General features: G+C 41.4%; 1 protein-coding gene across 1 annotated transcript in view; it reads left to right on the top strand.

Moving 5' to 3' along the window:
* Positions 1-1,468: 1,468 nt before the first annotated feature.
* Positions 1,469-12,012, top strand: part of ZDHHC20 (zinc finger DHHC-type palmitoyltransferase 20) — a 43,237-nt gene continuing 32,693 nt past the window's right edge. Inside the window, exon 1 of the mRNA XM_035115097.2 lies at positions 1,469-2,029. Within this exon, the coding sequence (XP_034970988.2) occupies positions 1,867-2,029 (163 nt within the window). The 5' untranslated portion in view covers positions 1,469-1,866. The remainder of the gene's footprint in view (positions 2,030-12,012) is intronic.

Genomic DNA, 12,012 nt, shown 5'->3' on the forward strand with positions numbered 1-12,012 from the left:
GTTAAATTCATTGCAGCAGATTTGAAAAAGCGCTTGAAATTTAATAGGCGTAGATGTGGATGTGCAAGTGAATTTATGTGTGGTGTCTAACTGTAACAAGAATAAAGTAGTCTAATCCATTATGCTCATTTGTATTTTATTTCTCTCTGTAACCATTATCTTTTAACGTGCATGAGCTTATTCTTTGAATTAATGCTCAATATGAAACTAAGTAGTAAGAAGACTTTATGGAGAATTTTAGCTGCCTGCTAAAAGTACATAAAATGTAAAACCAAACTGAACTTCCAGTGTGATGGGTGTGCAAAGCCCTGTGAAGGAAAGCATAAGTCTGTCAGGTTCAGCCTCACCTGATTCAGCAGTCATCCTGCTTTTGAATTTGGATGAGGGTAGCAAGCGATGAAAATTCATTAACCACAGCTAGGAGAAAAAGAAAACATTGGGTTCTTTCTACCTTAGCTGGCATTGTCAAAATCAGTACAGGGTGTGTGTGTGTGTGTGAATGTGTGAAAATCACAGGTCCTAGGCAGGGGCCTGTTAGCCTCTTTTGACAATTTGGCCCTCAATCTCAAACCAATTTTAAGAACACTCAACTCTCATCCTCTTCATTGCCCTCTCACTCTTGGAGGGGGGCTGAGGGGCGAGCTCCATAGCATGGAGAAGAGAACATCTGAATAGAACAGCCATGGGTTCTGGGTGTGTGGAATAAAGTGCCTAGGGCCAAACATGGGCACTATTGACTATTCCACGATCTTTCCGCGGGACCACTTGAATGGAGCTAGTGGGCCATAGCTTGAATAACCTTTCAGACTTCATTGACAGGTGAATGATAAATTCTGTCAAGCTTGGATAGCTAGGATCTTTTATTTCAGACGCACCCACAAAATGAAAGACTTGGGAGTCAGGGTTGTCCCCTTGAATCATAGCTGCCAAGTTATCCCTTTTTTACAGGGATTTGCCCTTATGCTGAATAGGCTTCCTCGCGAGAAAAGGGAAAACTTGGCAGCTATGCCTTGAATGAAATATTTTTTGGGGGGTAGGTAAGCCCCTTCACGCACAATTGATCACATGATGCGATGCTCAAATACCATCTGAATGGCAATGCCCACCAACTTGGGAGGGGGGAGGCCCCTTCAAACATTTTATTGGGGGTGGGGGCGAAGGGACCTCATCCCCTACGCTTGGGGCGAAGCGTTCGCTGAAGCGCAAATTCATGACCAGCGAGGCTCGAAACCTCCCTTCCCCACCCCCATCTTGTGACCACTAAGCCAGAGGGGTTGTTGGGGTGTGTGGTGTACGTGTGCACTAATGCCTCTTCCGACGACCCGGAAGAACGGTGGGCTTCCCTGGGCTGCGAAGGAGGACTGCAGAGCCGAGGGCGGGAGCGCTTTTTCCGCGGAGCCCTCCGCGCAGCAGGCAAGGGCAGGGCTGCCTCGCCCCCCACCCCACCCCACTCCACCCCCCGTGACCTTGACAAGAAGCGGAGGTCTCGGGAAGCTGAGGCGGCCTTTTTGCGCGAGGGGAGACGAAAGCGGCCGAGGAGGTGCAAAGGAAGCCTGTTCGGGAAGCGAGCGAGGGAGGCGTGAGGCGTCCGCCGTCCGCCTCAGGAGCCCTGCGTCTCCTTCCCTCGCCGCGCCGCGCCGCCCTCTCCCTCTTCTTCCCTGTCGGGATTTTGTTCCGTGAGGGTAGCGAAGGCGCCTCTTCTTCCCGCCCTCCCGAGTCGCAGCGCAGAGGAGGCCGGTCGGCCCTGCCCCCTTAGCTAGCAGGCAGGCAGGCAGGCAGGCAGAGGAGGCTTCGCCGCAGCGGAGAGCCGAGAGGCGGTTCCTGGCGGTGGGAGCAGCAGCGAGAGCAGCGGCGGCGGCGGCGCAGATGGCTCCTGCGGGCGGCGGCGGCGGAGGCTCGACGGCGGGGAAGATGGCGCCGTCGCACGTCCTCAAGTGCTGCCAGAAGGTGCTGGCGTGGGTGCCCGTGGTCTTCATCGCCCTGGTTGTGGCCTGGTCCTATTACGCCTACGTGGTGGAGCTGTGCTTGTGTGAGTATAAGCGGGCTGGGCGGGCTCAGGAAAGGCGCTTCCTGGGATGCCCCTGAAACCGCCGCTGTCATGTGGGTTTGGCGGCGGGGTGAGTTTCGGGTGGAGGCCCTCTTCTCCTCCTCCATCCTAGCAGCACCACCACAAAAAATAAACATTAAGTCCATTAAACGTTAATGGTGGCAAGGCAAATCTTGTGATTCCTCCTTCCCCAAATCAACCACCGCCTCCCTCGTTACTTCCTCCCTGCTGAACAGCAGCCCAGCCCCAGCAGCAGCGGTTATTCGTGGCTAAAGGGTATTGGGGAGACCTGTTGCCTCTTTTTCACCCTGGTATCTGGCACTGCCACATGCACAGGGTCTGTCCTGGGTGGTCTGCTGCGTTTATGAATCTGGAAAGAGGTAGCAGCAAACACCACACACTCGCGCGCGCTCTCTCTCTGCACTTCGGGTTGTTAAAGTGGATTAGAGGCTCCCCTTCAAGGCTTGGCGCTGAAGGGAGCCGAAGGAGGAAATCCACCCTTTTGCAGCTCTGATTGTGAGTGCAACAGGGTATTTCTAGGACGGAGCAGTGCTATTCCATTCACGTTTCCTTGAAAGCACCTTTGTGTTCATATTGTAGTCTAAATAAGCCCCTCTTTGGTGTCAAACATCAGAAGTGTGCATAGGGTGGAAGCCTGAACAAGCCCATATCTCGAGTGTTAAAATCTTGGACGCTTTAGGTTTTGTGGGACTTGCTGTTTAACTGATGTGTGTTTGTTAGTAGGCAAATGCTGGTGTTACTGAACATTGCGCTATGCTAAAATCCTTGGGTTTTCACTCTTCCCTGTAAGTTTTTGCTTCAGTTTTAATTCATTTGAGGCTGCCATTAACCATGACCCCTATGTTGTTTTGGTTGATGCTAAAATGCTCTTGCACAAAATTTTAGAGCTTGCGGACAGGAACAGCAGTCCTTTAGCACTCCTGCAGTGCTTCATTGTGCTTCTTTTGTCATTGCTCCTTTGAAAGCATACATTGAACAAGGTTCCTGGTGAGATAGTCTGGGAAGGGTCTAATAATTGACCCTTACGGGGTGGTAGGGTAGTTTAGCATAAGACACTCCACCCCAAAGAGAAATAGAATGATGGTTTCAGAGATAAATTTCAATTGTATGGTAAGACATTAGCATGAGTCTAAACCTCTGCTGTTCATGAAATGATTATGGGTGCCTCTTCAAGATCACTTAATACAAGTTGCTCATTTTAACAGCACTTGTCCCCGCAATTAGGCTAATTAAAGGAGATGAAAGGATAGATTTTTGAAAACAGGCTTCATGCATATTTATTTGCTGAATGGCAGATATGGTTTAGTGATTGAGTAAGGAGTTGTTAACTCAACCAAAGGAGCTAAGATTATTTGAGTGTATTTCCTCCAATGAGCAGATGATTGCTTCCAGCTTTGACCACTCTTCTTCTTCTTCAACTTTTGAGTTACTTCACTAGCCATCCTTAAAGCTCTTTGTCCTATAAATAATAATATGTGGATGTTCCGTGTTGAAATATGGGAATATTTACAAAAAACTTGCTGTTTGTTTTCCTCTAGAATTAATTTTTTAAAATAAAATATAAAAGGGTTCAATATTCCTGTTTCACAATCTGGAACTTAAAATAATAAAAAAACATAGGGTTCTGCCATCCATGAACAGAAGGGCTCGTTCCATTCACAAAAGGCTTTTTCATCCTTGGAGGAATTCTGCAGATTGAGGGTGGGGGATGCATTCTACCGATTTCCTCCTCTCCCTGCTGCTTCCAGTACCACATCCTGCACTGTTCTGCAGGACCCCTAAGCACTGTAGATGTTCAGTGTGTGCAAGGGAAAGGGAGAATTAGCATTGTGTTGATCCAGATCTCTAAGCAGAAACTCCACATACACAACCCAATGTATATAGACTCAGTGTGTGCAGTTTGTAGCCTGTAAATATAGAGTACAGATTGTATAAGCCTTTGTGCATACTAGATGTATGCACTTTGCAGAAGTTATGGCTGGCTGAGGGTGAGGCAAATGCCATGCATTAAATGTCCCCTGATTTGAAACAGGGCTAGTATATATGCTATACTGTATCATAAAGCAAAGATACCACTGATCTGATTATTTTACTGAAACCCTTTCTGATGTCGGACTAGGTTACTTTTGTTATGAATTTATTATGACGGCAGTACAATGCATATAGCATTTTAACATAACCTCATACAGGAAACTTAAGATGTTAGAGTGAAATATGTGTTGATATTCATAATGTTTTCAGCAATCAAGGCTTCATCTATATCCCTGTCCTATGAAGCTTTTATTGGTAGAATGCCTGAAGGATTGACTTAAACATACTGTTTAAAACTCCCTAATTCTAGGTCAAACAATTGACATTCACAAAACCAATGGCTTCAAAAAAAATCAGGTTCTTTGTTCTTTCTTACATGCAGTGTCTATTGCCACATGAAGGCCCAGGCCACATATAAGCTTGGTTCAGCCATTATGATCTCAAACCTAGAATGAGCCATGTATCCCCTTTGCCAAGTTTCAGCAAATATTTCCTTGCTTCTTAAACCACATGCTTTCCATAATGCCTGAAACTATGACTTAAACACTTCCGACAAATTTGAATATCAAACCAGGATCTAATCCTGTTTTGATAACTTGGCTACTAAAACATAGTTTGTGCTAAATTATTACCGTATATCTGAATTATTACCGTATATCTGAACTAGGCCATATATATCACACATAAATACATAAATATATGCCTTTATTTATGCACAAAATACATAAATATATTGAAACAAAATTGTAAGTTATATGTTCCTCCAGTAAAAAAGAGTTAATTATTCTCAGGAGTTACAGCTAGCAGGCATATGGGAACCTCAAAAAAAGTTAGCAACTGCTTTGTAAAGCAAATGTGTGTAGCTTATGGCACTTATTTTGGTGGATTAATCTTTGACTGCTAAGTCTGTGATCTTCCTCTAGCATCCCAGATTTTTCTCCTCCTCCTCCTCCTTCTTCTTCTCCTTCTTCTTCTTCGGCAATCACTCATAGCCGAGTAATATTGTCTTCCATAAACATGGTTTAACAATGAGCCCATAAGAGACTGTGGAGGCCAGTTCTGGATCCACACGTCCTTCCACAGTGGGGACATCGGTTTCTGGGCGGGAGTTGATCACAGTGTGGATTTGCCAAGTGTGCCTTCCTCTTAGCACATTTCTCCCTTGCTTCCTGAGTTCGAGTGTCTTCAAAGCCCATCACACCTTTGGTCAAGGCTGTTCTCCAACTGGAGCGCTCGCAGGCCAGTGTTTCCCAGTTGTCAGTGTTTATACTACATTTTTAAAGATTTGCCTTGAGACAGTCTTTTCTTGACCACCAGCATTACTCTTTCCATTTTTAAGTTCGGAATAGAGTAGTTGCTTTGGATTAAGATAGGGAGGATAAAGGAGAGGTAAAATGTTTAGTTTTGGATAATTTTCATTACAAATTGCAAATGCTTGGTATAGACAGGCATCATCATCATAATTTATTTATATGCTGACCATCTGACTGGGTTCCCCTGGGTGGCTTCCAACAACAACTATTAATGATACAGTCAGCTTGCAACTTACATGGTTGGGGGATATTTAGCCCAGTGAAAGTGCCCCCTTGTTTTAATACACACTGTGATAATATATGCATAAGATTATAGATCAGGGGTCCCAAAACTAAGGCCCGGGGGCCAGATGCGGCCCAATCGCCTTCTAAATCTGGCCCGCGGATGGTCCGGGAATCAGCATATTTTTACATGAGTAGAATGTGTCTTTTTATTTAAAATGCATCTCTGGGTTATTTGTGGGGCCTGCCTGGTGTTTTTACATGAGTAGAATGTGTCCTTTTATTTAAAATGCATCTCTGGGTTATTTGTGGGGCCTGCCTGGTGTTTTTACATGTGTAGAATGTGTCCTTTTATTTAAAATGCATCTCTGGGTTATTTGTGGGTCATAGGAATTCATTCATACTTTTTTTTCCAAAATATAGTCTGGCCCCCCACAAGGTCTGAGGGACAGTGGACCAGCCCCCTGCTGAAAAAGTTTGATGACCCCTGTTATAGATGAAGTTATTGAAAAGGAAAATCTGACCTTCAAGAGCAGGAAAACCTTTTTGCTTTTCTTCCTGGCAGCCGTCTGTTCTCCTACCAGACAAAAATCATTGCATGTGACATGCACCATGATGAGTTTTTTTTGTTTTTTTTACTCTTTATAATAAAGCACTTGACATTTAGATTTTATTATGATGTGTAAAAGTCCCAAGCAGAAGCTGATTAATGTGGGCACTTTGCAGTAGGGGACAAAAAGAAGGATGGAGACAGTTTACTCTGAAATTTGTAATGACTCAGAATGTTAAATGCTGTATTCTTTCCTTTGCTTGTCAGGAGAATTACTAAAGTAAAAATATGTGCTTGTTTTTGTGGCTTGAAATTTCCTTTTTATTGGTAGCTTGTACATTGTGTAATGCTACAGGGCCATTCCATTGTCACGGGTGGGACACTTGGACCATGTTTTTTGGTATTCACACATGTGTAAGAATGTAAATATACATAAAAATTAACAACCAAAATTTGAACTATGTTCTTAATAAGATACTGAACATTTTACTAATTTTTTATTATTTTTATGGATATTTTTGACAATTTTATTAAATGTTAAAGTATTGTCACGGGTGGGACAAAAAAAGGACATGGAGCTTGAGATAAGTTTGATTTATGGAAAAACTCTGTGAGTTGGGAGGTGAATCAATTATAAACTCAGCATATCTGTTTAAATCAATGTTTATTGGTTACAACTATGCAATCAGAAATTTAGGTTAAGAAATTTAATGATACAAAATTAAGGAAAAAATGCTGTCACGGGTGGGACAATGAAATGTCACGGGTGGGACGCGTCTGGCATACACTTGATTTAACATACAATTAAGGTTGTTAAAAATGGAATAATTACAAAAAAACCTTTTGCTATTACTATACTTACTATCTACTATAGCCTACAAAGTATAATGTTGTATTTACTAAAATTAAAATCTATTTAAAAAATATTTTCTTCTAGTCCATCTCTGGGCCAATCAACCACTTTCAAACACATCTACATTTTCAGTAAATTCATAAAAAATGCTCCTTCTGACTCGTTTAACATTAGGTTGGGGTAAGATACTAAGAATATGTTCAAACTGCACATATGATATGTCTTTTTCATCAACTTGAAACAGCTTTCCAGAATTGTTAACTGCTCGCATACACATCACCTTGACTTCTCCATCATCTTCAACATTACTTTGGCATATTGCAGCATATCTATATTTAGTAGGCCTGGTTCTTTGTCTTTTTGTAGTTGTTTCAAATTCAACTAAAACATATGTCCCAATAGTCACTCCATCAACGAACGGCTTCACTCCAACCACCGGCACATCTGTTTCATTTGTACAACTTGCTACACCATCTTGTTTTTCTGTGTCACTATCAGAATCTCTGTAAACATCAGAAACTTTTAACTTGAACAGTTCTGTGAAGACTACGTGGGTGGACTTTTGAAAAGAAGGTCCATAAACTAAACTTCTTTTGTCTTTAGCTTTAAAAAAATGGTTGGACTGCACATTTGGAATCTTCCTCACCAAAGTCCAGCGCTCATCTAGCATCGCCATATTTGCACTGATATCAGTAGGCATTAAAAGGACAAACTTCACTCTCGGTACTGCTTTTTCAGCACATTTAACAAAATCTGAGGCTGAATTGATTACTACTCTCCTTTGTTTCACTGCATTCCAAACTGCTTGCTTAGTTAATCCACCAATCCCATCCACGGCACCCTTGCCGTGGGATGTAGCAAAAAAAAAAAACCCATTCCCCATCAACACCAAAGTCTTCAGGCATAAAACACAGATTGGACAGTGTGTACTTATTTTTGAACTGACCAGCACACCCATCAGAAAAGATTTTGACCTTTGTCAGTCTGTTAAATTCTTTCTTAAGTTCTTCAATTATGGCTTTTAGGCATGCATATACTGAGTATTTGTCGTGGGTTAAGTGATCCGAAACCACGGCAAAAGAACGTACTTTGCCTTGAGTCCAAGCGCAACCAGTAAATACTGTGATTTGGTTGTGGGTCCAGTGTGCACTTTGGATTTCATCTTGCGATGTTGCCAAATAGTTTTCAGCAAAATCCACTTGAAGAATCACCTCATCATCAGCTACTGTGTCCTTCATATTTTTGAAAGCTTTAGCTTGTAATTGCTTTACAAAGAAGTGCTTCTTAAATTTACTAAATTGATTTTGTAGCTCATTGACAGCTTCTTCTATGGTTCCTTTTGCTTCAAAAACCTTAGGCCGGCTAGAACAGTCATCTTTCCATTGCTTCCAGAAAATCTCAGACGACATGTTTAAGTCTTCATCAATTAGGGTGTGCAAATTAAGTACACACTTTTTGCATTCACCATTCATGCACTTTTCATTTTCCAAATCACAACAAGTAAGGCTCAAAAGATCAGAATGTGTGGAAGGGAAAAAATGTCTTTCCTACTTATGGCTTCAATTAGGAAATTGAAATTAGCGTGGTATTTGCAAACGCAAACATTGTGTGGCATTTGAGAAGCAAAGTCAATATTTTTAGGCCTCAGTTCATAAAATTTTGATTTGCTGATTTCAACTGTTGGGTTATCAATCTTAAATAAGGCATAGGCCTCTTGGACTGTCATATTCATATGCCGCTTTTGGATTTTGATTCTTTTTCCACTTGTTGGATCTTTAATAGATTTGACATCCTTAATTCCTGGTGCCTGCCTGTTAATCTCATCTGAATTATAAAACTCATGGACCTTTGAGATATTATCTTGTGAAATAATAGAACTTTTGGTGTTCTGTTTAGGGCTTTTATCAAATAGTGTTTTTGGCACTTGAGGTGAACTCTCATACACAAGCTTTCGTAACACGGCTATTCTTTTCCGTGGACTTAATGGCAACACTCTTTTAACTTTGGTAACAGCCTTTCCAAGAGATTGTGGGCATTTAAATGACCCAATCTCTGGAATAGTAGTGTCGCCAATTGGCCTAGATTCTTTTTCTTTTATCTTTTGTCTGTACTTTCTTTTGCACTCAGTTTCTTTCCGTCTGTATTCCATAAGTGATTTTGCAGACAAATTCTTTACCAACTTCATCTTTTCTCGCCTCTTCTTATCTCTGACCCTCTCCTTTTCTTTGAAGCTTTCACATTTGTTTTTATCTTGTTTTAGTTTTTCACGCAGCTTTCTCATACGTTCTGCAGATGTAGTCTTTCCCATTTTGTGTATTGATTCAAAGGTTATATTATCTGTATTACTGTATGTATTCGCATTAGGGTAAAGTAACGGTAACTGCCTTTATGTTCCAGAGGGAACAGCTACTATTGGTTCATTCAAGCAGCTGCATTTGGCTCCTTAGTCTTATTGGTTTCCACCAAAAGGCAGCTTTGTGATTGCTTGAGATTGTTCCCTCCAAAATGTATCCCTTTCTAGCTAGTTCCCCTCTCCTCAGTCCCTCAGTCTTGTTTGCCAGAATAAAGAATTGTTACATGAGGAATCTGTCTCCTGTCTGCAGAGAGCTGAAATCACTTGCTGAAATCACTAACTCAAGCTACAACATTGAAAACTGTCACGGGTGGGACAGAAAAAGAATTATTAAAATTTCATGGTGTTTACATTAATTAACTGCATTTTTATTATTGATAGGTGTGTTATACTCTAATACATACTCCCACAATAAAACAAACATAACCTATAAATTAGTTTTATCACAAAATAAACTTTTGTACCTTTTGCTGTCACGGGTGGGACACTGAAACAGCATCCCATTCAATAATAAAAATAAAATAGAAATAACTTACCTATTTAAAATTTTTCAAGTCCAATGTGTAGACAAAGTTCTTCACTTTAATAATATACTAACAATGACAACCACAATTTTTGTTTATCTTTAAAAAATAATGCCAACCTAAATGAACAAAATTAAGCTACACAATCAGAAAAGTGATACTGAAACTTCAAGCTCAAATTTCTCATGAAAAAAATAATTTCAAATTCTTTTTTCCTTTGGAATATTGAACTTTAATATGTTTAGTTAATGAAACTATAAGTAAAATAAGTATATTTTAAAAATAATTTTTTTCTTATCAGGCTCATTTTTCACGGAATGGCCCTACAGTAGTTCGCACATAGTTCTTTCATATGCTGTTAGTTAAATGAAATGGACAGTAATGACCATAGGCCTAATAAAATTTACTTAAAGGTAACTGAGGCTCTAATCCTGTAATCTCTGTGACTTACTTCTGAGTAAACATGTGAGATCAGGCTACATGCCTCTTTGAATTCATTGAGACACTTCCAGAGAAGACTACTTGGGATCTCATTGTAGCATCCTAATTCTTCTTACTGGACTACCACATTTGTGTTTGGGTGGGAATGTCTCAGCGCACTACTACAGATCACAGTGTTAATCGTCAAGGCTGGCAAGTGAGCAAGACAGTTCCTGGTGACATAGCTGCCAAAGTTCTCCCTTTTTTAAGGGAAATTCCCTTATGCTGAATAGGCTTCCTCGTGAGAAATGGGAAAACTTGGCAGCTATGCCTGGTGATGGTGGACAGAGACATAGTCAAAGCAGCATGTGAAGGCAAAAACCCAAGTCAGTGGCCGAGGGAAGGTGCACTGGTGGGCACCTCAGTGAGTACACAGGGAGCTAGGTTAATCTTTATTAAGAAGGCAAGTTGCTTAGCAAAAGAGCAGCAGGAGAAAGTACTAGAGGTTTATAGTTCCTGATGAAGTATCCTTGGCTCACATGGTCACCTGATGCAATGCAGAATCAACAGCGCTTTGCCTGGGTGTGGCAGACAGCAGGCGTAATATGTCTGGTGTTCTTCCTTCCAGGCAGCTGTCCTGACAATGGCCAAAGTTACAGTTTACATGCCATTTCGTTTCAGGAAAGCTGCCTTTACTGGTGCAGAGAGTACTGTGCTTGAGTTGGGTTGCCAGCGTTCTCAGGTTTATAATGGTGTTCCAGCTGTGTTGCAGGGAAAAAAAACACTGGTACGAATATTGAACGTTGTTCTTTTTGCATGCATTATTTGTGTATGAAATGTGGAGGATAGTGGGAGGAATTCAACATAGCATTATGGCGATAATTCTGTCAGCTTAAGCATTTCAACTTGCCAGACAGAACAATCTCACCTCTCTTTCACCATGCACTTTTTCTGGAGTTTCCCCCCTGACCTCCCACAAGTGCAGGAGGGTGGGGGCAACCCCACGGTGCTACTGGAAGTCATTGTGCTGGCTTCAATTCATTGTCAATCCAGCCCAGCCTCTAAAAGGAAGAAAGCTGTTGAAAGGCTAGGAAGGGAGGTGGGAGATGCTTGAAAAGCAGAGGCTGGTCGAGCACTTTGAGTTTGAGGAGGTGTGTTATCGGAAGTACAGTTTCAAGCAGAATAGGAAACATCTGGGTTTACGTTAGACAGGATACTAAGTGTGGTATCTCCTTTGTGTCTGATTCATTTCCTATACAGTACTCTAGACTGGTATTTTCCTGCTCTGTCTTCATTATTAAGCAGCATTTAATAAGTTTTTTTATATCCTAGTAGCCTTCAAAACAACTTTGAGGAACTTAAGTAGACCATGTATGGAAATTGGGGGAGTTGTTTTGAAATTGAGAACTTGTTTCTACTACTGTACTACTATTACTACTACTAATCTTATTATTTATATGCTGCCCATCTGACTGGGTTGCCCCAGCCACACTGGGCAGCTTACAACATAATATTTAAACACAAAGAACCTCAAACATTAGAAACCTCCCTGTACAGGGCTGCCTTCAGATGTCTTCCAAAAGTCAGATACAGTAGATGTTTGTTCAAGAAGCACAATACTTTTGCAATACAAAAAGCATGTGGACTACAAAATGACTCAATCCATCTTGTCTCAAGT

This window comes from Zootoca vivipara, chromosome 4, assembly GCF_963506605.1.
Source record: "Zootoca vivipara chromosome 4, rZooViv1.1, whole genome shotgun sequence".
NCBI lineage: Eukaryota > Metazoa > Chordata > Lepidosauria > Squamata > Lacertidae > Zootoca > Zootoca vivipara.